The following is a 27585-nucleotide window of genomic DNA, read 5'->3' on the forward strand; positions in this document are numbered from 1 at the left end:
TCCTCCCACAGCCTGCTGTAGCATCGAGCCAGCACAGCAATCTCCTCCTCATTTATTTGGCCATGAAAACTTTGTATCCGTGTTGTTGAGCACTTCAGGAGAAGCAAGATGAAAATCCTCCTGGATTTCTCTCTGGGCCAGCCCTGCGCTCTCTGCTGGGCCCCGCAGAAGGTGCATTTGCCAGCGGGGCAGGGCAGCGGGGCCGGCGCCAGGCGGATGCCGGATCCTCGCCTTGCCAGCGGCCCCCGGCAGTGCCCGGCAAAAGCTTTTGTGTCCGTTCTGCTGTTTGAAAGGAGCCGCAGCGGTGATGTCGCCACCCTTTAGCCCCTGCCCGGGATGGCTGCGGGCATTAACTGATTTGTTACTGTTTGTGCAAGATTGCATTTATGATGTTAAGGAGAGGGAGGAGGTGGATGCAGACCAGGAGCACAGTCCTATTGCTGATTGTACCACCACATTCTGATTTCTTGTTCCCTATGTGCCAGTGATTCACGGGTTGTGTAAGGGGGATGAGGTTTTCTCACATCTGCTTTTTAAACCAATGCATTTGACTCCAGCTTCCTTGATGACCTAGGGAATGGTATCAAGGGGGAGTAACTCTCCAGAGAGCTGATTAATTGCTGATTAATTGTGAAATGGAGAGGTTTCTCTGTCATATATGGCACTCAGACTATGCTCCTAAGGTACTGAGGGTGTTACTTTGCTTTCCCATTTTTCTCCCCACCACTCAGCTCTGTTTAGCCTTCAATTGCAAGAATCCAGGCTGTGCAAAAAGCAGCTCTCTTGGCTTTGATCTCTTGCTCATCTTTATAGTGGAGCAGCTCAGTTTCCTGAGCTGTTTTGCCTCTCACTGCACTCAGACAAGACCAGGAGCTTCTGCAGCACTTGCTGAGATTCACTGTGGTCAGGAGAGGGGATCCTGTCCTGCCCCACTACTCCCCCATCTTCTTTCTGATGGCCCCAATACAGGACAGAGCTGGCAAGAAAATCCACCCTCGGAGCTCAAATTGGGCAGCTTTTGTGTTTTCTTTTTGACTCGTGAAGCATCCTTAAGGTCCAGCCCGACAGCACACCCAGGGTACAGTCAAGGCTCGTCGCTTGCCTGCTGGAGCTCACACTTGTGTGAGCCAAGACTTCTCCTCTTGCTTTTCCGCTATTTCCCATGGCTCTATCCCGCTCCGCGCCGCTGACCTTTTGTTTGGTTGTGTTTGCTTATTTTTAATAAAGAAAAACAAAGAAAAAGAAGAAGAAAAAAGGCTGGGAAATGGCGAGATGGGGGGAAGGAGGGGGATCTAGGGGCCGTATAAAGGGCGGGTACCGGGGGTAGGAGGCGGTATAGCGGGGCACAGCGCCGTGGGGCGGTGCGGGGCCCCTCCCGCTGGGCGAGGCGGGGCGGGGAAGGGCGGGGGGTCCCGGGGGGGTGCCGCCCACCGGGAGGGCCGGTCCCGGGGGATAAAGCGGCGGCGCGGGGTGGCGGCGGCGATGGGCGCGGGATGGCGGCGCTGGGGGCGCTGGTGAAGAAGGCGTGGAGCGTGCGGAGGTTCGTGGTGCTGCTGTGCGCGCCGCTGGCGCTGGTGCCCATCCTGCTCAGCCTCCCCCCAAAGGTACCGCCGGGGCACCCGGATGGGCACTGCAGGTTGGGGAGCCCGCTGCGGGGCGAGGGGCATGGGCACAGACAGAGTGCGGGCACGGAGCGGGGCACGGGCACAGACAGACTGCGGGACACCGGCACAAACAGACTGCGCGACGCGCCGGGGATGCTGCACCGGGAGCTCCGGGTGTGAGGAGCGCCGTTCCACCCTGGGAGGATCGGGGACACAGCCTGGGGGCTCCGTGCCACCGCTTGCCTCAGCACCAGCAGAATCCGCCTCTCCAGAGGGTCACCCTGCTGCCTGACCATGGAGCAGAGTGGGCTGCACAGCTCCTCACATTTTTCCAGCAACTTAAAGTGCGAATGGATGGGGCGTCCTGCGGTCATGTCGGGTTTATAGGGGGAAGAAGGGATAGATAACGTGAATTCTGTTTGATATTTCTTATATAGACATTGGGAGGTGGGAGGATCGTGTCCACTCAAGCTCAGTGGCAATGATCAGTGCTTCTTGCTGGTACCCAAGCGCCCTGTAGCTTTTATCAGTAGTGCCCAAATGGCATCTGGGGAAACTGAGGCAAGACCAGCATCACCCAGAGCTGGGGTAGAACTGAGTGCTCGGTGCTGGGAGTCTGCCTGGCATCGCTGGCACATCCCCTGAGCGATAGGAGTGGCGGTGGGACAGGGACCCGCGGAGCTGTGCTCAGTTCGTGCTGCAGGGCTGCTCCGGAGTGCCCGCCCCGCTGTGGGTGACACTCAGGGGGACTTTGGTGCTGTATCTGAAAAGGCTTTGCGAGTAAGATAAGTGGTGTTTTGTAAAGGTGGAAACTGGTCTCCTCTGAAGGTTTGTGCTTTAGCATGTGATGAGCTGCACATAAAGCAATCTGCGGCAAGGCTTTGGGGGCTGGAGGATTTTTTTGCACGGCTCTTGTGCACCAGGAACCTCTGAGCCTTGGGTGGAAGTCCAGAGGGCAGTGAAGACACTGTGGATGTCTTCACTGCCCTGTGGACTTTTTTTGCACCATTGACTTCAGCATGAGCCAGATTTCACCCTCATGTTCTGACTCAGATCCATTTGAGAATGACCTAAAATAAGTAATGATCAGTATGTAGTGAACATAGAATAGTTTAGGAGCTGTAACGACACAAAGCTGGCACTAAGTTCTGCCTGTTCAGTGCTTGTCAGATGAAACCTTCTCCTTTGAGATACAAAATACACCTGTTAAATTTAAAAATAATATAGATTGACCATTGCTTTATTTAATGACACCATATATTAAAAGAGACATTTCTTTGGATTGAATGTCACTTTTTTCCTCTGTTTTATATTGTTGCCTGAGTTATGAATGGAGCTGTGTTAAATGTCTGCCTCAAGGAACAGAAAACACATTGCACAGCAGGTACTAAATTCCCTTGCAGATTCATAACTGAAGAGTTACATTTCTGCATTAATTTTCAATAAGTGAACAAATGACTTCAAGTGTATTTAATAGCATCTTGTTTGACTTTGGCACTTGGTAAAATTGTGAGATAGGATTAGAGAGGGAGGAGATGCACTGTATGCTAAGTGCAAGCTCATGTCTGGTTTTGTGCAGTGGTTAATAGTGAGAAGAAATCACAGATGAACCCAGTGCTGTGGAAAGGGCCTTGATCTAGGTGCTCTGTGTGCCTGTTGAAGTGTGTAGTGTCCCACAGGCTGTACAAGGATTTGGATGTTCAGGAAAGGGATTTCTGTATGTGTAGAGAACTAAAAAATATCTCTGTGGTGTAATGGTGCTGCTCACTCCTACTTAGCTCCCAGAGTGAGCTGGTAGCCCACTCTAGGGTGCAGTCCATGGAGGACCTCATGGATAGGGTGGTCTGATCAACGCTGAACAAAAAACGGTGTTGAGAAAGTGGAAATGTTTGCAGCTGAACAGGCAGCAAAGCAGGGATACAACTGTGGTGATGGAAGGAGACCCTGGCAGAGCTTGCTGCTCAACTTGGGGGTCTTTTCTTCATTCTCCATGGATTTTAAATCATCACAGATGGTAGCAGTGCCACTGGCTGATGCCTGTCAAAAACCGGATGCTCACATGAGGGAGTATTTCAAGCAAGTCCAAACTGCAGCTTCCCCAAGTTCTCCCCAGAGTTGGCATGGGGGGAACCTGTAGCTGCTAACTCCTGTACACAGTTGTATCTGTTCATGTTCAGGGGTCAATGATTCATCCAGGGTTTCAACACTAAACTCTCTCACTTGTTCAGCAAGAAAAGAAACTTGCTGTTGCATCAACAGGGGATTAAGTTCTGACGTCCGGAGCTCGCCTGACCCCCTGTCCGCAGCCCGAGCCGCGAGGGGCTGTGGGAGGGGAAGGAGCAGGTTATGCTTTTAACCACACTGTGAGAGCAGCAAGGGGCAGGAGCAGGGTCAGCAGGCAGGCGATCAGGGGTGGCAGAGTGTGGAAGTTGTCCTGGCACGTGATGGCAAAGGCTGCGTGCCCTCGCTGCACCGCCTGGTCAGGCGTCTGTCTGTCCTGCCACGGGACTGCAGGACAGCCTGGCCTCTCCTGGGCAGGCAGCTCGTGAGAGCTGCTGCAGGTGGCCAGCGAGAACTCGACTGACTGGGCTGTGCTGGAGTCACTGGGAGCCTGTCCCAGGCAGGGAGGGCACGCAGGGACAGCAGGCTGGGGCAGGAGGAGTGCTGCTGATGTGCAGTCACTGGAACAGCCGGGATGCTGCCGAGTCCTGTGTATCTGGAACACGGGGCTGTTGGACAAGCTGGAGAGAGCCCTGTGCTCCTGCTGGGATGGTGGAATGCTGCCTGGCAGGGTGCAAGAGGAACTGGTAGGAGAGGAGAAGCAGTGAGGCTCAGCCTCTGCTGGTCTCAGGATGAGCATTCCCTTGTGAGAAGGTGTCTTACAGGCACCTCTGCAGTAATTTCCTCTCTGTCGATGTTAAAAATTTGTTCTCACATCGTGTCGCCATTTACTCCCTGCTGAGATGCTCTGCAATTTTAGTCACCCAAAGGATTTTACCATAAAAAGCCACTTCAGCTTTGGTTTCAAGGGCAGCACTTTACTTGGATCTGGAGACCAAGACCTCATTCCTTAAAGCTGATAGAACACACCAGGCTGTGGCTCCTTGGGTTAGTGTGTCCTTTCTGAGTGATACCCTGTGATGTGGGTGCAGTGGGTTTTCCCTACACTTAAGTGACATCCCTCTGGAAACACAAAAGAGACAAATCATCCATCAGATCTGCTCTTGCTCACTGGTGATGGACTCCAGCATCCATATCTTCAAACTGTGATTAGAGCTCTTGCCAGCTGTCACTCTGCAATGGTTTTTCTCCAGATCCTTATGTGAGTCCCTTCACAGAGGGATGGTGACAGGGCTGTCCCTGCTGCTGTTATGTTAATTGCCTTGTTTTTAATTGATGGCCTCTGTAGGTGGTGGTTGTGTAGAGGGAGGCTGATGTAAATGGTTTTGTCTTCAGCCTCCTTTCTGCTAAATAGAGAAATGAAATTTCTGCTTTGTGGGTGTGTTTGCTGAGACCTCAGGGTGTGCTGCCCAAGCTGTGTGTGGAACAGTGCTTTGTGTCCACCACATCAGGCAGCAGAAGGAAATGCTCTGTGTGGAGCCAGTTGTCTGCTCAGGGCTCTGTGTGTCACCTCCTGTTCTGGTCACTGCTGAAATGGCTGAATATTTGTCCCGTGAGTGGAAGTGCCTGTGACTCCCCTGCTCGGAGGGCTGTGAATGATTGCAAAGAGCTGGGGCAGGGCAGGAGGGGCTGGAGGAACTGTTCTGCTGGAAGGGGCATGGGGGCACTTTTAATGAGCTGTGCAAAGAGCTTGTTCCAACAGCTTCTAATGAACTCAATGTCTACAGCCTCTTGGCTTGGTAACAGCTGAGGCAGCCAAATCTGCTAAAAGGAGCTCTGGGCAGGCAAATAGGGCCCAGTGCCTTCAGAAAACTTACTTGACTTCCTCAGTGGCCATGGAGCAATTTAAAATGAACTTGGATGATGGTGATGGGTCCTCCTGGTTAGCGCAAGGAGACTTTAGGATCTTGCAGAAGAAAAGTGACACTGCTCACACTGGAGAGCAGAGAGCATGAAGGGTGTCTTTGTGGGCAGAGGGGGGATGCAAATGTAGACAAAGGGGATGGGAGTGGGTTGTCCTGCATGCTGGAGGAGCTGGATCCTGGCTGGAGAGCAGAGCAGGAGCATGGACAGGCAGGGAACAGTCCAGAGAGCAGCCTGGCAGGAGAAATAAGTGATTGTAGCCTGGTTTTGCATTTCATACACAAAGTCCATCTCTGCAGTGTTTGTGGTGATTTGGGAAAGCCAGTTTCACAGAACTAGAAGCAATGGTCAGTTAAAAGATGAGAGCAAGAACTTCAGTGGGGAAAGAGGGGGATAACTGAAGGTACAGTGACTCCATTTTACCACATCCTCTGTGAGCTTCAGCCCAGAGAGAGGGTCAGCCTGGCAAAGAGCAAGCTGGCACTGGGAAGGTGTGAAAGCAGCAATACTTGGGTTGGGGAAAATGGAAGTCTTTAGTCTTTATTGACAGGAGTTAATATTAATTGGAAAACACAACTGGATAAAAAACATGTCTGCCTGATTCCTGCCTGTGTCTGCAATGGTTGACTCAATGATTGTCAAGGTCTTTTCCAAACTAATTGTTTCTGTGGTTTTATGAAAAGAGATATGGAAGAAATCCCTGGGCAGGGTGTTGAGAGTGATGAACACAAATGTTATAATCTTTTGCCAGATGGACAGTGCAGAAAAAGCCATATTCAATGAAGCATTTTTGTTCTATACTGAGCAAAGTTCTGATAGTGCAATCCTACAGCATAAGAAACTGACTGATAATTTTTTTACTGTGACAGTAACTAAATGAAAATTTAAAATTTCATACATCTAACCCTGGCTACTTTAAAATCTATAAGTTCAGACAACTTCCACAAAATAATTTTTCAAGAGTCTGAAGAGTTTGTTGTGTACCAATAAAGTGGGTGTGGCTCTACAAGCCTCAGTACAGATGGAGATCACCAGGGATGCTGACCACATGCCAGGCTGATGTGTAGCCTCCCTTGGGAAGTATTTAAAATAAAAAAAAAAAGGTAGGAGATCATAATATGTAATTACCTCAACACAGCCACAGGACTGGCTACCCACAGCCAAGATGGTAAATGTGGTATTTGTGTGCATGGGATGTGTGAAAGTTGACAAGAGAAGTGAAGAGTCTACCAGGCTGCTGTTTGATGAGTTGGTGACTTTTTGACATACACTCAATTTGCCCACTTTATCTGAGCTTCAGCTGTCTCATTTTAAAACAGACTTTTTTTTTTTTTTTTTTTGCCAACTACAAAATACCTCAGGAAGTTCAAATAAAAGTGTTTAAGCTTTATGTCATTTTAGCAGAGGAAAATGGATTCCCTGAAGCTCTTGCAGCTTTGTGGCCTGTGTTACTAGCCCCTTTCTAGCCACTCTGCAAATAGCCAGCAGGAGCAAAAGGACTGCACTGGCAGGGAGGCTGGTAAACAGGGCTTGGGCTGAGTCCAGATTACATAATGCTTGCAGGAGCTGGGTTAGTGGAAATCAGATTCCCAGCTCCATCCTGCTGGAGAACAGGCCCTCGGCACAGTGGGGCTGGTGGCACAGTGACAGCTGTGCCATGAGAGCTCTCAGTGCTTGTTTTCTGCTCCAGGTTGTTCTGCATTTCACAGGTAGGATGTTTCTTTGTGATAGCAGAGGGATTAAAGGGCTTGATAAGCTCCAATTCAGCCAAAATCTCTCTTGGTGCTGCTATCAAGGTCCTGCAGGAGCCCTGTCTGCCCCTCTTTTACCTGGTTAGAGGTTGGGGGGAGCCTGTGTGGCTGATGGGGCTGTGATGACCATGCAGCATTCAGGGGGTGATGGAGAAAACCCAGAATTTGGCCGTGCCAAGGCAGGGCTGCTTTGAGCACTGAATCTACCTCATGGGGTAGCTGTGGGCACTGGTTCTGGTGGGGAACAAGGTCCAGCTGCAGGTCCTGGTGTCCCTCTCAGGCTGTGCCTGGGTGAGCCAGCTCGCCTCCCCTGACCCACATTCCCTGCCAGAGCCTCCTTTCCCTGGGGCACCTCATCTGCCCTGCCCTGAGACTGCAGGACACAGCCTCGTGCCTTGGCTTCCTCTGCCACAGCCCAGCAGGTCCCCAGGGTGGAAAATCCCCAGTGCTGGAGTGTGGCAAAGACATCATCTGTGTCTGGAGGGGCAGAGGTCGATCCCAAGGCTCTTGAGCAACAGGAAGAGGAGCTGCTGCAGTCCAGAGCCACAAGTGCTTTCCTGGAAATCATTAAATGGCTGTAAAATTAACCTGATCACAAGATCCATTTTACAGTTCATATGTGCCACCATGAACTTTGATAGAATTCTGTTGAAAAATGTAAATACAAAGGTGCAGGGAGATACAAAAAGTAGAAGGACTCCTGACAAGGCTGCAGCCAAGAGATGGAAGGATGAAGATCATGTGGAGGTGATGGTGCCACACAGAGCAGCGAGTTCAGCCCAGCCTGTCCAGGACCATTCTCCTGACATTTGTTAGCATTTATTGCTTGTGTACCAACCAAACATACCAAACACTGGGGACATCAATTAATTAACATTTGCAAAATATCTTGAAATCAAAAAGCTTTCCATTTCATATAGAGTTTGATTCAATTTTATTGATGACTTTTTTTTTTTTTTTCATTCTGGGGAACGCTTGGTTGAAATTGAAGTTATTGTGGATTGGTCTCGTTCCTTTTTTCTTCAATGCTGGTCCTATCTCAAAAACCAATATAGCTGCTTTTTGTCCTCTTTTAGGGTAGAATAAATTGGATAAACAGTGCTACTGCTTTTTTCAAGTGGTTTCCTGTTGATCCATATAGATTTCAAAAATTCAGGGAAGCCTTTCACACAGCAGTTCCTTCTGCCCTGTTTCATTTTTACCCCTTGGCTTTTGATTTTGCAGTGAAGAGGAGTTATTAGATTGATGCTGTGTCTCATTGCAGTGTTTTCCAGAACATTTTCCATACACTGGAGAATAAATATCCATTACTTATAATTAGTTTTCTAAATTGTACATCATCTATTTTGTAAAGTCAATTAAAGCCTTCACTGATATGCTCTTGTATCATTGTTAAATATTTTCAGTTGCTCTACTCCAGTAAGAGCTAAAGTGTCTTTATTTTGAAGCTGACTTTGGTGCAACTTTCCTTGCAGGAAACTGAAGAATATTTTGCCAGTGGGAGAAAAAAAATTATCCATATGGCCTTTGGAAATCAAATGGAAGAGAGCTTAATGAGAGCAAAGCTATTTATTTGGCATATAAAAAGAACCATAGTAAAGAGGAATTATCAGTTGGCACAGGAATTAAATCACTAATCTAGTGGCAAACACTTGAAAACATGATTCTTTATTTTTGTAAAGTTTAGCACTGCCAGGTTTGCTGCTCTGGTCCTTCTGGTTTGGGGGAAGTGAGGAGCAGGGAGCCCATGAGAGCTGCCAGGGCTGGGCTGAGCCTGAGGGTTTTGCTTCACACACTCTCATGTGTCATTTTACTGGCATCTAAAATTAGGTCTGAAAGTGATCTTGAAATCCAGATCTTGGGCACTTCATATGAGGCGCTGACACTGCTACAATTAATGTATAAAAAAAAAATCAGTTACACTCAGTTCTGCTGCGCTTATGCTTCCACATTCACTGGGGCCTTGCTAGCAGGACCCCTTGTCAATGCAAAGCCTGGCTGCTAAAACAAAATCAGGAAATCTGTCATTTTGTCCACCTTTCAAACCCTCACTTGCAGATGTGGTGAACATAAATCCATGTTGGTTTTGACCTCCTTCAGCCCAGGCCTGCAGCAAATTGTTCGTAGGTGAACAGGCAGGTGTTGGCTGTGCTGTTCCTGCTCTGGTGCCTGGCTGAACCCTCAAATGATGGGGCTGGGACCACATAATCCCCAAAATGGAGTTCCCACAGTTCCCACAGGGAGCAGAGCCATCATCTCCTCCTCAGAGGCCCGGACTTGGTCCAGGGGAGGAAGGTCCCAGCAGAGGCACAGAGGTGCCTTTGAGTAGCAATTCAACCTGCACAACAAGCTGGAAAAGTGATAAAATAAATAGCTCTGTGGCTTCCAAGTGATGCTCAGCAGTTATTTATAGTGCTGTGGCACTCTGCCTGTGCTTGCTGACAATGTCCCTGTTGAGGCCTGCTGTGACCCAGCTCAGCTCTGCCCTGGGCTCTCCCATCCTGGGCTCGGGGCTGTTCTCCCGACTTCCTCCCTTTGCTCATTGTTTTGGCTGTGGCTGTGGTGACAAATGGCTTTGGTCTAGTTTGTGCCTCCTGGGTGGATGGGTGAATTCACACTGTGGCCTGGGGGCCGTGGGTTTCTGCCAGCCTTGGCCAAGGCCAGGGTGATGCCTGCAGGAAGTGCTGTGACACCGGGGTGCTTGATTTACTGATTTCCGTAGGGACTGGGATCCCTTCCCATGGAATGGGTTCTCATAAATCTCTTAGGAGACTCTGATCCAAGAAAAGAAACCTCCCTGAGTGCTGCCTATTGCAAATGTGGGGGGCATACATCTCTCAAGGCTGTTTTTGCATAGCTGTGCAGAGCACGGTCTGCGGAAGTTGGAGGGAAAGCACAAACATTAAATGGGTCACACACCTGAGCATGTCAGCAGCAATGCCAGCCCTAATTCAGTACTGTGGGGCAGTTCCTGGTCTCCAAAGATTCCTTGGTTGATGCCTGCAAGCACATGGGAAGATCAGGCAATCAAGGAGGATTTTGGTTTTGCTGTGGTCTCGGATCAGTCCTGAGCCCCTTACACAATGTAGGGGGGAAGATGTTGTACTTGATGGAAATTATTTGGGAGAAGTACTGTATCCTTAAGAGAGTAACTGGAATATTTTGCTTCTCTAAGTGTTTCCAAGTGACAAGATGTCTCATCTCACTTTTCCTCTCCTCCTTTTGCAGGAAGGAAGATGCCTCTATGTGATCCTGCTGATGGCCCTGTACTGGTGCACCGAGGCCCTGCCCTTGGCTGTGACAGCCCTGCTGCCCATCGTCCTCTTTCCCTTCCTGGGGATCCTCCCATCTAACAAAGTTTGCCCACAATACTTTTTAGACACCAATTTCCTGTTCCTCAGTGGTTTAATCATGGCCTCAGCCATCGAGGAGTGGAATTTACACCGCAGGATTGCCCTCCGGGTGCTCATGCTGGTGGGAGTCCAGCCAGCCAGGTGACTATGGGGCTCTGCCTGGGGGATGTGAGCTGCAGGGGCTTGGGAAGAGGCTCTGCTGTGCTGCTGCTATATTGGGGGTTGTCCACACCCCCTTTTCTCCATTTGTTCAGCTGTTTGCCCCAGGGCCAGTGCAGCACATCATTTGGTTCAGCCCCATGCTTGTGCTCCATCCAGTTTCAGGAGAGTCACAGAAATCCTTTTTGGTATTGGTTTTGTTATCTCTGCACATGAGCTTTTCCTCCCAATGTGTCAGAGAACTTGCCAAACTGAAGAAATTCAGCTTTTCCTTTTTTTTCTCTTTCAGACTAATCTTAGGGATGATGTTGACAACGTCTTTCCTGTCCATGTGGTTAAGTAACACTGCCTCCACTGCTATGATGCTTCCAATTGCAAATGCAATTTTAAAAAGCCTCTTTGGGGAGAAAGACACATCTAAGGATATGAACAGGGAAAATGAAGAAAACCAAGGTAATTGAGACAGGGCAGTAGTATAAGCCAGCTGAGGTCTGCCCTGCTGCCCTTAAATCTGCCCCATTTTATTGACTTCACTGGCACAAATACCATGTTCATTAGCTTGCAACTCAATCTAAGGCTGGTCCCACTTTACTGCACACTTTATTCCCATGGTGGAAGAATATTGGCAGACAACTCCCTTTTATCTGCCCTTTCCTCATGCCATGCAGTGCTTATGAGTGGCCTGGAAAACCAAAGAGGTGATGCCCAGCCAACCTGCTCCATAAACCTGCTGCTGGCATAGGTTAAAGTCCAGCTCTGTGGCACAGTGGTGGTGGGTTTGTAGGGGTGCTGTGGGGATGGCTGGAGCCAGGGAGGGCTGTAGATAGGGCAGGTGATGAGTGGGGTCCCTCCCTGTGGCACGCAGAGCTGTTGGTTGTGCACTTGGGACAGCTGTGTTCTGTTGTTTTCCTGCTTGATCACACATGGAACTGGAGCCTGAGCTGGAGGAGAAAGCAAAGACTCAGGGGAAGGCTGGCAGGTTAAATATCTGTCCATAAAGTGCTTTGTGATATTTCCCATCTCCGTGTTAATGTTTGGTGTTGTTGCTGAGCAGGTTGAGGATAGGTCAGGGGTATGTGGCCAGGTAAGGCCTTTCTGCAGCCCTTTCTTCACAAGCCATTCACCAGAACTTTGGGCTTCTGGCAGACAGTGATGAGAAACAGCAATCCAGAAATGACATCCTGACATCCCCTTTGCAGCTATTGCTGATAGCTGGAACAGCAGTCACAGCTTCTTCTTCTGCTGCTTCTTCTGCTTCTTCTTGCACTAATTAGTAATTCATCTGTGATTTAAAAGCAATGGCTTCTTAGTTCCTGCTGAGTCCTAAGGCAGATAAAGGAGTCCCCAGAAGAAAAGTCAAACGTGCACATCTAATAAAGATATAGTTAATCATTCATCACTGATGTTTAGCAATTATGAGATATTTGCACTCCAGGTTGCTTTATCATGTTTGCTTTATGAATTTTTGACTATTCGCATCTATTAAAATCAACCTCACTGATTTCCTTTCTATAATTTCCTGTTCTGTGTTTTGTCAGTCTGCTTTGAACATTTTGTCCCCAGCCTCTGAATCTGACTGTGTAGTTGTGGCTGTAAGTACAGTAGAGTTTGGGAACACATAAAAGGAAGATTCCTCACCTTGTCCTAGACACTTTTAAGCACAGAATTAACATCCTTGACTCACACTTGCAGTGGTAAGACAAACCAGAAAAGGCAAAGGAGGGGAATGCAGGTAGAAGAATGAATAAAGTGATGCTTTCCAAATAGCATGTGATGGTGTGATTATGTTTGTGGGTTTTTGTGTGGTTTTTTTTGAGATAAAGGCTTTCAAAAGTTATTTATGATACAAGCAAAGGAGGAATCACCTGTAAAATGTACATTTTGTACATCAAAATCCACATTTTTATGTAGACTTTTTATTTGAACTTTAGTGTCCCAAGGTAGACTCATCCTTTTCTGTAATCTTTCTGAATGGTTGAGCAAAGCTGAGTTCCTTGAAGGAAGCCCTAAACCTAAAGTCAGTCAAAAGTGATGAATCTGATGTTACACTTAGGAGTGGAGATGTGCAGAAGAGAAAAAGGTGTACTCATTTCATAGTTTATTGAATGTTTATGATATATCTGAATTGTGATCTGTGCTCCAAAAAAGATTCATTTGTGAAAGGAGCTGTATGTGCAAGAAAACTTGTCCAATGGCAGGTGATAAAATCCGTTTGCCAATTGACTTGGTTTCATAACACCGTGGTAGAGTCCATGAGGCAAAAAAAAAAATATTTGGGTGGTTAAAAATAACAATTTAAAATATAATAAAGAATATGTAAAATTTCAAAGCATTTGACTCACAGCAAAAAAATTCAACAATTGTATGAAAGCCAGTTTTGTGTAGGACTCTACTTACAGACATGGTGCCTGAAATTAAGTGATGTCTGATCGGTTGGTGGCACTTTTTTCCTGATGAGAGAATCTCAAGATTTTGGTCACTTATGTCCATGCTCAGCCGTGTGTGCAGCATGTTACAGATCAGCAAATATTTACATTCTTGTGTCATTGAACAAATCATTACACTCAGTTTTAGCTGTCATTTTCACACTCTTGGCCTCTGATGCAGGAGAGCAGGCAGTGAGGTTGGGTGGCTGAAGTCCCGGCTGGTTCTGGTGGATCAAAGCAGGGTTATAAATTTAAATCCAACAGACATTTTTCAGCTTCTAGAACTTTCCTTTTGGAGGTGAGCCCAGCAGTTCTGCTGACATCTCCAGCAACAGGTGTGTGACAATTTGGAAGCTGCTGTGCCTGTGAACCTGACCTCTCTCTGCTTCTGCCCACTAACCCCTCATTGGCAATATTTCATTTCTCTGAGCACCTTAAACATCTTCATGCAAAAATCACAAGAAAATATCTCCATTCTTTTTTTCTTTATAGAGAATATTCTGTAAATTCAAGATGAACTGCATTCAGTGCTTGAGGTGTAACTGAGTCACAGACCTGGAAATTATGTCTCTAAAGGTGTAATTGGCAAATGTGCATTTTTGGACAGTGCTGCCTGGTTTGATTGCCTAATCCCAGGCAGTGCTGGCAGGGTGTGGCCACAGCACTGCTGCCTCTATCTCTCAGTCAGTGTAAATAGTCCTTTTTGGGTCTTTTCAACCTTTTAGAAACAGTAAAAAATGTAATTAAAGCAAAAATTATCTAGGAAAAGCATTTCTGCCTCTAAGGTATATGAGATATTTTGGTGAACTGGCCACAGAATCCTCATACAGCTCTGTGAGAGGTGTGCACAGCTGGGTCCAAACTCTGTTATCTTTGGCCTTTTCTAACTTATGGACCTTTATTAGCTTTCAATTCCTTTTTTTTTATAAATTTCATAGGAAAATCTCAGCAGTATGCCTGGCTTTCCTTTGCATGGTTACCTTTGCAATCCTTCCTTGAAAAATCACTCACAGATGGTCCTCCTCAGATGGGCTGGTAGTCTGAGCTTAGCAGGGAAAAAAAAATTTAAATGTTGAAGTAGAATGAAATGTTTTTGCAGAGCCAGGACTGGGCTTCAGTGGGACAGAAGTGTAAGAGCCTTTGGGCTAAATCCATTGAGGGACCAACAGTCAACCATGGGTTAATGTTCATCCTTCTAATTACATCCCTTCATCGTGGCAAGGTTGGGGTGAAAGCTCAGCATGTGTGTGTCCAAGCCAATTACCTCCAATTCAGTAAATTAGCCATGTGTAAAACATGACATTGCAGAAATCCTTGGTTCACTGAGCTGGAATGAGCACGGTGTCTTGGTGCACATGTGAGTGAGTCCAGAGACTTTGACCACTGCCTTCTCTCCATGCTTTTGCTATCTAGGTCATATTATTGGAAGGGGATTGGGGTTTGGGACTAAGAAGGGGTGCAGGGAAATTTGGGGATTGTTTGGGTGGCAGTAGCAGGAGTTGGGCTCTGTATGCAGCTGTCTGCAGAGCACAGGGAAGTGCAGCACACAAACCTCTGCACCCAAAACCATGCAGAGAGGACAAGGAAAGGCAGCAGAGCCAGCAGGTGTGGGGAAGGGCCACCTGGGCTGAAGGCGGATAAAACTCACAAGTGCTGCAATCCTGTGAGGAACATGGAAAATGAGGTGTGGTAGCACATCTCCCAGCCTCAGGAGGCCAAGCCATGGCCTCAAATGCCACGAGCCTTAATGTCAGGTCTGGTAACAGAGAATGATTGTATTGCATTTCTATTTTTTGATTTCTGAGTTCACCCATGGGTTAGTGTGGTCAAGGGGTGTGCAGCTCCCATAGTACTGGGACTGGCTGCTCAGCCTGCAGGGCCTGGCATTTGTGGAGAGGATGATGGGCTTGGAATGGTCCTTGCTGTCAGGGCAGCTTTTGGAGGAGCTGGTAGAAAACCTAATCCCAAATGTGCCTCACTCTTGTCATTAAAGAAGGAATTACAGCATTATGGTGACTGCACTAGATGTCTGCAGGGTGTAAAATTCTCACCCCATGGGAATGAAGCTCAGTGCTCCTGCTGTGCCTTGGGGAACCTGCCTTACAGATACAACAAAGCCCAACAGTGTTCCTTCATAAGAATGATTAAAGTTAATCCTCCCCCAAGAAAACCCACCCCAAACCCTTGACTTGGTAAGGGATACCCTCGAAGTCTGGGCTGTGTTAGGAGATCCCAAAGGCCAGCCTTTGGCAGAAGCTGTGAAGGGACCAAGTGCCTGGGTGTTGGAGGAGAAGCTGGGTGCTGTGGTGGGGCTGGAGCAGTGGCAGGAGGAGGAGGAGGGCTCCCTCTGCCTGCCAGGTGTGAGCTCCTGACCCCATCCCCATGGTGTAAGCTCACTCTTCATTTGCACAGCCCCTCCTCTAACATGGTAGCTGTTTCCTCTGGCCCTCTGTTTGGTTCAAGGAGAATTTTCTAGATGCTTTGAACTGTTTTAAAGTCCTCATCTTTCTTTTTCAGCATCTTTACAGCAGAATAAACTTTACACTGTACCTACTGAGATGCAGTTTCTGGCAAGTACTGAGGAGTAAGTTAACTATAAAGTTTGTATTAGACTTGAGAAAGAACTATCCCCTGAGCTAGACCAAGTGTTAGGAATTTGAAATTCAATCATTGCAATGTTTTGATTATACCAAACACCCCGGTCACTGATGATAAAAACCCTGCTCTGTGTGTCCAGCCTCCCTCTGCATGTCCAAATCATTACAGAGAATTTTTTCAGCCACTGTGAAATCACAGCCAGAGGTGTCTCCTGCTGGAGATTTGTGCCTTGGTTTTCTCAGGAGCATCAAATGGGTGAAGCCAATGATGTAAAACCCCCCAGGATTTACACACTGGTGATGGTCCTGCTTTGATAACAAGGATGGGGAGGAAACATCTTTTCAGGAACACAGGAAAAGATGTTTCTTCCCTCAAATCTATCAAATTTTAGTTCTTTTTCCTTTTGGCAGTTCTGTGGACTTTATGCTCAGTGTTACAAGCTGCTGAGGGCTGAGCAAGGCACAGGCACCCTCAGCTCCTATGGATGGGTCTGGGGGTGCTCTGTCCTCTGCAAGGCTGACAGTCCCAGTGGCACTTCACCAAGCAGACCCCTCTGCAGCACTGAGCTGCTAAGGTGTCCTTGAGCACCACACTGGTAGCTTGGATTTCTAAAAGCTGGGAATTTTCCTTCTGTCAAGGCTCTGAAGTGGCTGCACTGTATTTAAACCAGGGCTTTCACCGGATTCTCTTTTGGACTGTTTTAAAGCAAAGATCTGGCGGAGGAGAAGGAGCTCTCCAGTGATGCTCTCTCAGACTTAAAGAAGGAGGAGGAATACAAAACAAACATATGGAAAGGTTTCCTCATCTCAATCCCATATGCAGCCAGCATTGGAGGCACAGCAACGCTGACAGGAACTGCACCAAACCTCATCCTTCTGGGACAGCTGAAGAGGTATGGGAGGCTGTCCTGGGGATCCCTGTGAGTCCTGCAGGACACAGACATGTTCTTCATCCCTGCAGGAAATTCCTTTCTGTGCTGAGTGCTGGTTTGGAAAATTCATGCCCTTCCAGAGTGTTTTGGGAAATGAAAGCAGGGAGTGCACCAGCCTTAGATTTAATGAGCAGGTTTCCAGCCTAGGCAGGCAGGCTGTCAGCCAGACTGGAGCATGTGTGCTTCACCCCACTGATGCTTTTAATCCCATTGAATTTAATGGGACTTGACTCCACACCTATAATTAACCTGGTAACTGTTTTGATGTAGTGCTTTGTGAGCAATTACAGCTACTGCTGTATGGGAGAAAGAAAAATAATGAACACACCACTTCTTAGTCATAAAATATTCCTCCTGTGTGCACAGGAGCAGAGATTTTGCCAGCCCAGGTGCCCACAGGTATTTCTTACTTTTGCTGAGTACATATGGCCTGTCCTGGGCACTGCAGCATCCCTGCCCGGTTCATGTCCAGACTGCCCAGCAGTTTCTGTAGCAGATTTAATCCTGGGTGTTCAGGAGGATCTTTGCATGAAGGCGTTGTCCAGCTGGAGGGAGATTTCCAGAACTTTCCTTGCCCAGCTGGGCTGGGTGAGATGGGGGTGCCAGGGTGTCCTGTGAGTTGCTCCAACACAACACTCCCACATTTCCTTATGTCCAGATAACTCACAGGGATAGTTTTTAAATGCACAGGGGCAGGTTTGTGGGATATTGCACTGCTGATTTCAGATGCTTGTTTACCCGTGGATGGAAGGGTTGCTTTCCCATCTTGCATTAACTTGATTTTTCCCGTTTGCTTAGTTATTTTCCAGAATGTGATGTGGTGAACTTTGGTTCTTGGTTTATGTTTGCATTTCCTTTAATGCTGATTTTTCTTCTCATGGGATGGCTATGGATCTCTATCCTGTATGGAGGAATTAACCTGAGGTATGTTGATATTCACTATACATCTATGTAGTCTGGTTATATTAGCATTATAATGTGTTTTCATCATGCTTCTCATCCTAAATCTACTGATATCACCCAGGATCATCTCCTGGAAAGTGGGGGAATTTACAACTAACTCTAGCAGGCCCATCCCATAACAAGTCATCTATTTTAAAAAGCTGATATATAATAGGAAGGTTTTAAAGATATCTCATAGTTACATATACTTTATCCAACTGAAATATATGTACAGAATATGTATTATATTCATTCAGTTAAATGCATAATTTTTAAAGGTAGTTTTACTGCCTGACCTTGGCCTATGGAGGGTAAATGTCAGATTTTTAATGACAGAAGGAAAAGCAGATTTAGCTTTGAAGACTGTGATAAAATCTTGGTTGCCCATGAAAGAAACAGGATTTCTTCTTGGGGCAAAAACCTGGGTTTAGAACAGATTACTTCACAACAGGGCTTAATTTTACAACAAGGTGTTAATCTGTAACTGAGAATAACATGTTTTTCCAGTAAATCTTTGCTGGACACATGCAACCCCTCAGTGTGCACAGCCCACAGCGATTGCAGCTCTGCTCTGCTGCTCATGTGGAGCCTTTTCCCCCTCCACACTCTCACAAGTGATGGTAACAAAGTCAGAGTCCTGCTTCCTCCAGGGACCATACAGAATTCGTGATATTTAGAAAAGCCTTTAATTGTTGTTTTGACTTTAAAATGCAGATGTGGGGAGAGGGGAAAAAGAAGAACAGGTGTCCAAATATTTACATTGTCTCAGACATAGGGAGAAAAAAAGATCAATGGGAAAGTTTTAATCCAGAAAATGCCAAAGGCTTGTCCTTGACTTGCTGGTGGGGTTTCTCATGAGGCTCTGGGTGCTGCTGTGTGGTGCTTGGCCAGCTCAATCCTGAGGGCTGGGCTGCTCTCACCGTGTGCCAGGGCTTGTGCAGGGCTGAGTTCCCACGTCCCTGGGCATGGCACATGGCACATGGCACATCCCCAGCCTCAGGTGAGGGAAGAGGCCAAAGCCAGGGAGAGGCAGGGCTGCTGTGGAGCTCAGGGACGTGATGCTCTGTGTTTGCTTTGGCTCTTCCCCCGAGCTCTATTGGGATAGCTGGGCCAGCACGGATGCCAGAATTCCCCCGTGGTGGAGGGGACACTGCAAAGCTCCTCAAGTACGGCCAAGGCTCCACAGGAACCTTGCTTGGGCTGTAACTGCCTGGGGATGGTGCCTGGAGTTCTCTGTGGGCAGGTCCTGGGTGTCTGCAGCCCAGGGGGACACCTGGGCTTTGCTTGGATCCAAAAGGCATTAAAAGGCTGAGGTGATAGAGGAGGACTATCAGAAACTGGGTGCAACAAAGTGAGCTGTAAAGCTGGGATAGAAATGAGAAAGAGTTGTAAAGCTGGGATAGAAATGAGAAAGAAATGAAGTGGGTTTGGAAACGTCCTGTTTTAAGAGTGGAGGGCTGTGGGGAATGGAGCTGAGATGAGGCTGCTGTTAATACCACCTCCCAAAAACCAAGAAATTAAAGAGCCAGGAACTTGAAATGCAGCAGCTTCTGCATGATCAACCATTCATCTCTATAGAACATCCAGCCACTCTTTGAAACAATAAATGAATTAAGGACAGGCAAGGGACCATGGGGATGGGCAGATGTGTCTGACACAGAAATTTGGGATTGCAGTTTTAATCAACGTCACAGTGCTAGAAACCAGGTTCAGTGTCATGAGATGTGATGGGAGATGAAGTGCAAGATATGAATATATCATTTGTATGCACATGCTACAAAGGAGCAAACTGTGAGCAGTCCGTGCAGCCAGGCTAAGAGGCTTAGCCAGGAGCACATTAACATTCCCGGCCACTTAGAAATTCCTCACATTTTTTGTTGATCCCCAGCAGCATCCTGGGATCACCCAGGAAATTACAAGTGACTTGAAAAATGAAGGGACAGATTAATTTTCTGTGTCACCCTATTCCTAGTCGTTCTGTCCAAGTAGGTAACTTGCTTGGAAGGAAGACAAGGAAATCCAGCAATGTTGGGACTTTCATTTGGCAATCACAGCCCATGCTGGAGGAAACAGTTCAGAATATAAATGAGAGGAAACTTCCTCACCTCTGCAGGGACTCCTTTGTATGAATGCAGAGACAAAGGATATATAAAATAAAGCTATATTACCATTATGTCAGCAGAGATTTTCAATTTTAGTCTTCATAATCTGAAGATAACACAAAGTGAGCTGCCAGAGACGTGCAGCTCTTTGAACCTTGAAGAGCAGGTGCTGGAAAAGGACACTGAGTCCTGCATAGAAAATGTATTATTTCCTATGTGTCTATGTGTCACTTAGGTCAGAGGCTTGTAAAAATGCATGTAAAAATATAATTGCGTTTCTTGGCAGGGGCTGGAAAACAAAAAAGTCAAATATAAGAGTGGATGCAGAAGCCCGAGCCAAGGAGGTGATAAAGGAGGACTACCAGAAACTGGGTCCAACAAAGTGAGTTGTAAAGCTGGGATAGAAATGAGAAAGAAATGAAGTGGGTTTGGAAATATCCTGTTTTAAGAGTGGGGAATGGAGCTTTTTGAAGAAAATTATACCTATATTTCTGCTAAGTCTGTAACCTGCTGAACTTTGCTTTTTGCATGCTCCAGCCCCCTCACCTTTGCTAGCATGAATAATTGCAAATTGCAGCTTGCACTCAAATCTTCTGAAGAACAACATTCCTGGTATAGAGGGAATTCATGCTGGGTTGTTTAATTACTCTTTATGATTTTTCTACTCCAGGAACAAACCCAGTTCTGTGTGAGTTAGGTGCCAACCAACACAAGCTGGATTTCAAGGGTTTGTGCACACAGGAGGCATTTGCTGAATCAAATTATGGATATGAATCATATGGATTGTGGGTATACTTAAAGAAATCTTAAAGCTCAGGGAAAGTATACAGAAAGAAATCAGATCCATGCCATGGAACAAATTATTTTTCTGAATAATTCCCTCAACTATGCTAGTCAAGTGAGGAAAGTAAAAGCTGGTACAAACTGCAATGATGGGGATTATATTTTTGGAGTAAGGCACCAGCAGAAAGAAACATGAGTTTTAGACTCTGAGAAATGCCAAGAAAAAGGGGAAAGCAGGAAAAGCTGAAATCCAACCCTGCATATGTCCAACCATCCACTGATATTCTGGGCAGCCAATACTACTGAAGGCTGTTGAAACTGTAGAGTTCTTCCTTAAATGGTCTGTGTTTCCCCATCTGTAAAATAATATTTTCATACTCAGGGCAGTGCTGTGAATATCCAGTGATGTTTGTGTCATGCTATCAACATTGTAATTATTTCTGTTGTGTGGAACATGGAGTGGTTCTTCAAAGGCAGCTCTCTGTGCCTGCGCTGTAAATGAAAGCAATTGGTTTATTTGTTCCATGCAGTACATTATTAAGCAGCCTGCAAAATGTCTCTGAAAGAATCAAAGTCCCACTTTGAGATCTAGGAGTGGGAAAGTCCATTAAGCTGAGCTCTACCAATTTGATTAGCAACCCCATAACTAAAAATCAGCTCAAGCAGCCTCTTCCCAAGGGCTTGTGTGCCCTTGCCTGTGCTCAGAGAGATTTTAAATAGAATTTTGAGGCATCATCTTAAACCTTGGTTAAACCTTAACTCCACTAGATGCTTAGTGAATGCTATTGCCTTTTACCCTGCTGTTTGTCATGTGTCTAAGGGACAGTGTTTAGATTTTGACCTTGGAGGAATTTGTTCCTGCAGTCTCATGTATGATTTGAATCTCAATCATCCTTTTGAGTGGCTTGAGCTGCAGTGCCACCATGCCTGGCTGGTGTCCTGGAGGGACATGGTCAGAGGGGTGACCATGAGGAGCTGCTTGGCCCTTCCACACCCAGAGGGTCAGCCTTGCATCCCCCTGCTGGGACATTCCTGATCCCCATCTTGCCTCTCCTTAATGTCTGCCAATGAGACACTATTGCTGGCAAACACCAGTATTTGCAAATAGATTTACAGTCTGTTCCAATGTGTCACTGTAGCTGGTTTTAGAAAATCAGCCTCACTTCTCAGCCAAGGTGCTGCAGCAGGAGCTGGGTACTTGTCCCAGCTTGGATCCGCCCCTTTAGCACATCAGCATTTTAACCTCATTTCTTTTCATTTCAGGTTTGCAGAACAGGCAATTTTCTTCTTCTTCTGCATGTTTGCAATCATGCTGTTCTCCAGGGACCCCAAATTCATTCCAGGCTGGGCAAGCCTGTTTGCACCAGGGTAAGACTTTTTATTTTCCTTCCACTCTGCCATTTTGCAGTAACATTTCCAGGTCATTGACATTCCTGAGTTTCTGATTGTGTTGCTTAACACTATTGCTCAGATTTCCTGGAATAAATTAAATCAAGTAGCAGAGCCAAATTTGCATTTTCTGTCTCCTAGAGGAGGTGCATGAAGCTGCTGGGAAGTTGTGATGTGTCTGCTTGAGGCCATCCCTAGGATTTAATGTTGGGAATGCTGTTTATAGGATATTTGCAGTGAAATACTGGGTTCCTTAGGCAATCCACTGATTTCACCAGTGGTTTGAAGACTGAAGAGAGATGGCATGAGCTGATTCTGAGTGCTATCCTGTCTGTTTGCCAAGTTTGTGTCCCCTGTGACAACCATACCTTGTGAAGATGAATAGGTGCAGAAGTTAGGGGATGCTAGAGCTCACAGAGGGTGTTGTTATTTCTTAAAAGAAGAGATCTTCATAGTTTGATGGGGTTTTTTTCACATAAAATCCTAGTTTGATAAATGTTTCCTTAATATAACAAAGTAATTATGGACCTTTCCCTCATCAGTTATTATTTTTACTGGATGGATCCTCCCTTTCACCTGACAGTTTGAGCATTTTGCAAAGAGCTCATGTAAATAAGATGGTTTGGGCTCTCTTCCTCCCTGCAACAGGCTCAGGAAACTTGTCCTTACAACTCTGCAATCAGAAAACCAAAACATCACTGTGGAGGGGATTAGGTCTTGGTTTTTCCTTTTGTAGGGCAGCTTTTCTGGGGGGTTCACAGCCCATGGTAGAAAATTAGCTCGACAGGGAATTAAAAAACAACTCTGAACAACAAGCATTGTTCAAACCTGATGGAAACTTGTAATCTTCTTTGGTAAATCCCTGTTCTCATAAACTTTGTAATTCTACAGGCTTGTGCTTCTTACGAGTGTTTCTGCTGCTTTTGGACAGGTTTATCTCAGATGCAGTTACAGGAATCACCATTGTGATTATACTGTTCTTCTTCCCTTCACAAAAACCCTCCCTCAGGTGGTGGTTTGACTTGAAAGGTGAGTAGGAGACCCTCCAGGTAGGGACTGTATGCCTGCCTGTGTCCTGACAGGGCAGGCATGGGGCAAGGAGCAGTGCTGTCCCCCCTTGGAGCTGCAGGGTGGAGCAGGGTGGCTTCAAGGGGCCATTTCATCCTAGAAAGGCTTTTTTTAAAAAAATCTGAAGTACCAGCAGAGGCTCAGCAGTCACTGCCCTGCTGCTGATGGCAGGAATCATCAGCTGCTCATGTTAATGTCAGGGTTAATGCCATGGTCATTAGGGTGACTTCAGGGATGAAGTCACCTGAAATGGGTGTTCATTTACCCATGGTGTTCATTTACACAGCAGATCTGATGGTGGAACACAGGTTTAGTGTCTGACTTCCCAAAGGCTCCTTCAAGGGAGCATGGACCTCTGAGAGGGCAGAGAGAGGGCTAGCTGTCCATTCTCAGATATGGATGCTCTTCCTCTGTTTCTGGAATAATTTGAATTCCTAAAGCTCAAACTCTCCAGCAGGTTTTGAAGTCTTGGGTCGTTCCTCTTGAGGAGCAATGAAATACAAATTTTAATTCATAAGAGATGATCTGAATGGGGAGAAGTAGATGAAGGCCTTTTGTGGATGATGGAGAATCGCCTGGGGTCTGTGGGAACAAAGTAGCAGCTGCTCTGAGTTATGCACATTTGTTGTGCTGTCCATACACAGGAAGATGTTTAATCAGGCCTCCTGTGGATAAAATATGTGCTCTTTTTCAACAGAAAATTTCAGTCCCATTAGTGCCTCCTTCCATACAACAGAGCTCACTTTATCACATATTAAGAAATGGCTTTTAGGGGAGATGAGCTCTCTGCTGTTAAACTCACTGGCTGTTGAATGAAAAATGGAAAATTAATAACATCTTTAATTCAAATGGCAGAAAATTTCCTCCTTCTGTGGACCCTCATCTGTTGAAGGCAATGTTTATGTCTGTCACAGAGAGAAAATTAACCCCATATTAAATATTAAATCAAGAAAGCCTCAAAGAAAACTATATTGCTAGAATGCTATTTTATTAAAATATCTGATACTAAGTTAAATGTTCATTTAGTTGGCTAACCCAAGACACTCCATGTGTGTATTTGATAAGCAATTCATGCTCAGTGAGCTTCAGCACTGCTGTCAGACTTGTGCTATCATTTAGTCAGGCCATGACTGATGCTCCTCTTTGGGTGGATGTTTGACACAGGCCTCTCCTCTTTGTCCAGCACCAAACACAGAGACCCAGCCCTTGCTGACTTGGAGGAAGGCCCAGGAGACAGTGCCCTGGAACATCATCCTGCTGCTTGGAGGAGGCTTTGCCATGGCCAAGGGCTGTGAGGTGAGGCACCATCCTGCCCAACAGGCTTGGAGCTTATCAGGGGGTCACTTGGTGTTCCCATTCGGCTTTGGAAAACTTGCAACAATGGAGTCATCACACTCAAAGGACATATTTGTCAACTCCAAGTGACAACAATGCACAGGAAATATTTAAGGAGGCTACAACTCCTTGCTGTGAGACACCTGAGGACAAGTTCTAGGAGAGGACCAGTTCCCCTGCAGGGAGGCAGGAGGATGACTCCTGTTTTCTCTCTCCCTCCTGCAGGAGTCTGGCCTGTCTGTGTGGATAGGAGGCCGTCTGCATCCCCTGGAGGGTGTGCCACCTCCCGTGGCTGTCATCCTCATCACGATTGTCATCGCCTTGTTCACAGAGTTTGCCAGCAACACTGCCACTATCATCATCTTCCTGCCTGTCTTGGCAGAGCTGGTAAGGTCATCCCATGGCAAGAGCAGCTCCCGCTCTGCCCCCTCCTTGCCCTGCCCCTTGGGTCTGTGCTGGGACAGGCACTGGGGAATTTTCCTGCTCCTGGGCTTCAGGCTCTTTGAAACCCTTGAGAGCAACAAGTTCTGTAGCATAATGTGGGCACTGAAGGAAAAAAATCCTTCAGATTTTGTTATGAGAGATGTGATTATTTATTACATAGCTGGCTATTTGCATCCTTTGGTTCATCTCTTGGCAGCTCAAACCCCCAAGGTCCGATTTCTGTTCCCTTCTGGTTTTCCAGGCCATTCGTCTGAAAGTGAATCCCCTCTATTTAATGATACCAGGAACTATTGGATGCTCCTATGCATTCATGTTGCCAGTCTCAACACCTCCCAACTCAATTGCCTTTTCCTCTGGACATTTGATGGTCAAGGATATGGTAAGTTCCTTTAGATACATAAAATGATGAAAACAATCAGCATGTGTGTTTAAAGAAGGTTTATTTTTCTGTATTGTTAGTACTCAATATGTAGTAAAATGAGAAGACAGAAGTCTGATACTGTTCTCAACAGTGTTTGAAGGCACAGGATGGAAGGAGCTTGCATGAAGTTGAAATTTGGAGCCACCATGGCTCCAAATGGTGACAAAAGTGGTCTTGAGTGTGGTCAGCGTCCCCCAGCCCCTTGTCCTGTTTCTCTAGTGTCAACAGCTCAACTTTCATAGGTCTCTGGATGCAGGAAAATTTCCCCAGCTCAGTGAAACAAAGCTTATGAGTAAAATTAGGCTTAGTCCCAGTTCCTGCTCACATTCCTGAGGCTAAACAGATGTTAATGTTTTTGATGGATCAAAGCTTGGTAACCAGCTGCAGAATGGCCTTTGTGGCTTTAAGCCTGCTTAAAATGTTGCTAATATTAACAGCAATTAAACCTTCCATTTTTATAATGTTTGCATTCAAATAGCTTCGTGCTTCACATGCTGTAGATGTCCAGTCTAAACTCAACAGCTGTCTTTGTATTTCTTTTGTAGGCCAGAACTGGGTTGCTCATGAATCTTATGGGAGTTCTCCTTCTTAGCCTGGCTATGAACACATGGGCCAAGAGCATCTTCCAGCTGGGGACCTTCCCTGCATGGGCCAACATCCATGCAGAAAATGCCACCTCACTTGTGACAGCTGTAGAAAATGTCACTTTAAGTGCACTAAATAAAATATGAACAAAGCCACCCCCGGGGAAGGACTCACTCACTTAGGACTGGGGCACTGGAATCGTCAGAGTTTGCACAGGAGGAAAAGCCACGTGGCCGCTCACACTGTGTGGGACCTTCTGGTTTAATTTTATTTCTAGAAATTCTGGTCAGTGTCACAACATCCATTCGTTATTTTCTCTGGAGATCTTTCCCCACCTTTTGCAGGTACAAATCCGACTCTCCCAGAGTCCTTCTGCCACAGATGGTTGTTAACTGGACAACCTGTAAGCATGGAGCATCTTTGGGTAGATAGATGCCTGTCCCCCCATGAGAGCTGATGAGCCTTGCTGCTCCAGTTTCTGATACCCTACCTCGTTTTGGAAAGCAGCCCTGGCAGCAGGGTGGAGGCAACTGGATTATTGATGTGCAGCCCAACGTGAGTGAGTGTATCAGAATCTGGCCGGGGAGAGGGTGGTGGCCGGGTGCTTGTGGCAGGGTGTAGGACTGGGGTCTTGTTGCCATCTCATGAGTAATTCTCTCATGGAGGATGAGGAGCATTTCCTCAGGTTTGTGTGTGAAGGGATGACTCAGGAGATGTGTGGGTAGGACTCGGTGCATTGCTCCATGCTTTGGAAACTGGAAGGCCACGGTTTGTTTCCAAACATGTTCAATGTTTGAAAACCTGGGGCAGCAACTGCTGCCTGGTTCTTTGCACTGAGTGCACGGATGGGGGCTTGGGACCAAATTAATTCCTGGCATAACTTTGGACATCAGTGGTGTCTCACTGTGGTAACTGTGGCCAGTCTTAGGCTGTGAGATTGACTCACTCACAAATGACCCGCTGAGTCACAGGTCAGTGGACAAGTTGCATTGGAATATTATTGACATTTCTTTAAAACTAGGCTTTGATTCTTAACGTCTTTTTAAATCAGATTGCTTGGGTACTTTCAATGAAAGCATTGCAAATTGACTGTGATTTTAATCACCATTTTATCCAATTATTTTTATTTTATTTTCTGTAAGAATATAAAATATTAAACTTAAATAATCAGTCATTGAAATAGATGATTGAATGATAAAGGATCTGATTCTTGTTTTGTGGAAGGTGAGTGACTGGATACCTGTGCTGGGACCGGTTTCTCTGACAATGTAAAGTGGTGGAGCTGACAAGATGAACTGGCCCGGGGTAGGGATCCAGTGCATCCCCCTGCTCCTGTGCTGCTGATAACCCCCAGGGCCAGGCAGGAGGGCTGGCAGGGAGATGTTCACCAGCTGCTGCTGCAGGGATTACCCTGTGGGGGTCCCCTTGGGGTGATGTGGCAGATGGGAACTTGAGGGGGATGAACTGAAATCGCCAAAACCAATTGAATGTGGAACTTTGATCAATCAAGTTTAAAAAAAAAAATCCTCAATGTTGAAACAAAATCCTTAATAATGATTGTGGAAAACTTAAAATAAAGCACATTGGTTAGCACATCACATGGTCCTGTTTGCCCTGTAGTTCGAGGGGAGAAAAACAAAGCCTGAGCCTCTCCCTGCTCCAGCTCCATCCCTGATTTGGGCAGTGGCTCCCCAGGAGGAGCAGGAGGGC

The 27585-nt window shown here is 46.5% G+C and overlaps 1 protein-coding gene across 2 annotated transcripts; it reads left to right on the plus strand.

Moving 5' to 3' along the window:
• The first annotated feature begins 1492 nt into the window (after positions 1-1492).
• On the plus strand, positions 1493-27470 carry SLC13A3 (solute carrier family 13 member 3). 2 transcript variants are annotated; one of them, XM_059480929.1, is made up of 13 exons: positions 1493-1604; positions 10568-10833; positions 11141-11304; positions 15795-15861; positions 16582-16767; positions 17605-17730; positions 20137-20232; positions 21897-22001; positions 22954-23051; positions 24274-24386; positions 24651-24812; positions 25111-25248; positions 25836-27470. In XM_059480929.1, exons 1-13 carry the CDS (start codon positions 1494-1496, stop codon positions 26019-26021), a joined length of 1818 nt encoding a protein of 605 aa, XP_059336912.1. In that variant the 5' UTR covers position 1493; the 3' UTR covers positions 26022-27470. The 2 variants fall into 2 exon arrangements, with proteins under 2 accessions (XP_059336912.1, XP_059336913.1); XM_059480930.1 differs by lacking the exon at positions 1493-1604 and adding an exon at positions 7207-7297.
• The last annotated feature ends 115 nt before the right edge of the window (positions 27471-27585 follow it).

This window comes from Ammospiza nelsoni, chromosome 12 (genome assembly GCF_027579445.1).
Source record: "Ammospiza nelsoni isolate bAmmNel1 chromosome 12, bAmmNel1.pri, whole genome shotgun sequence".
Lineage (NCBI taxonomy): Eukaryota > Metazoa > Chordata > Aves > Passeriformes > Passerellidae > Ammospiza > Ammospiza nelsoni.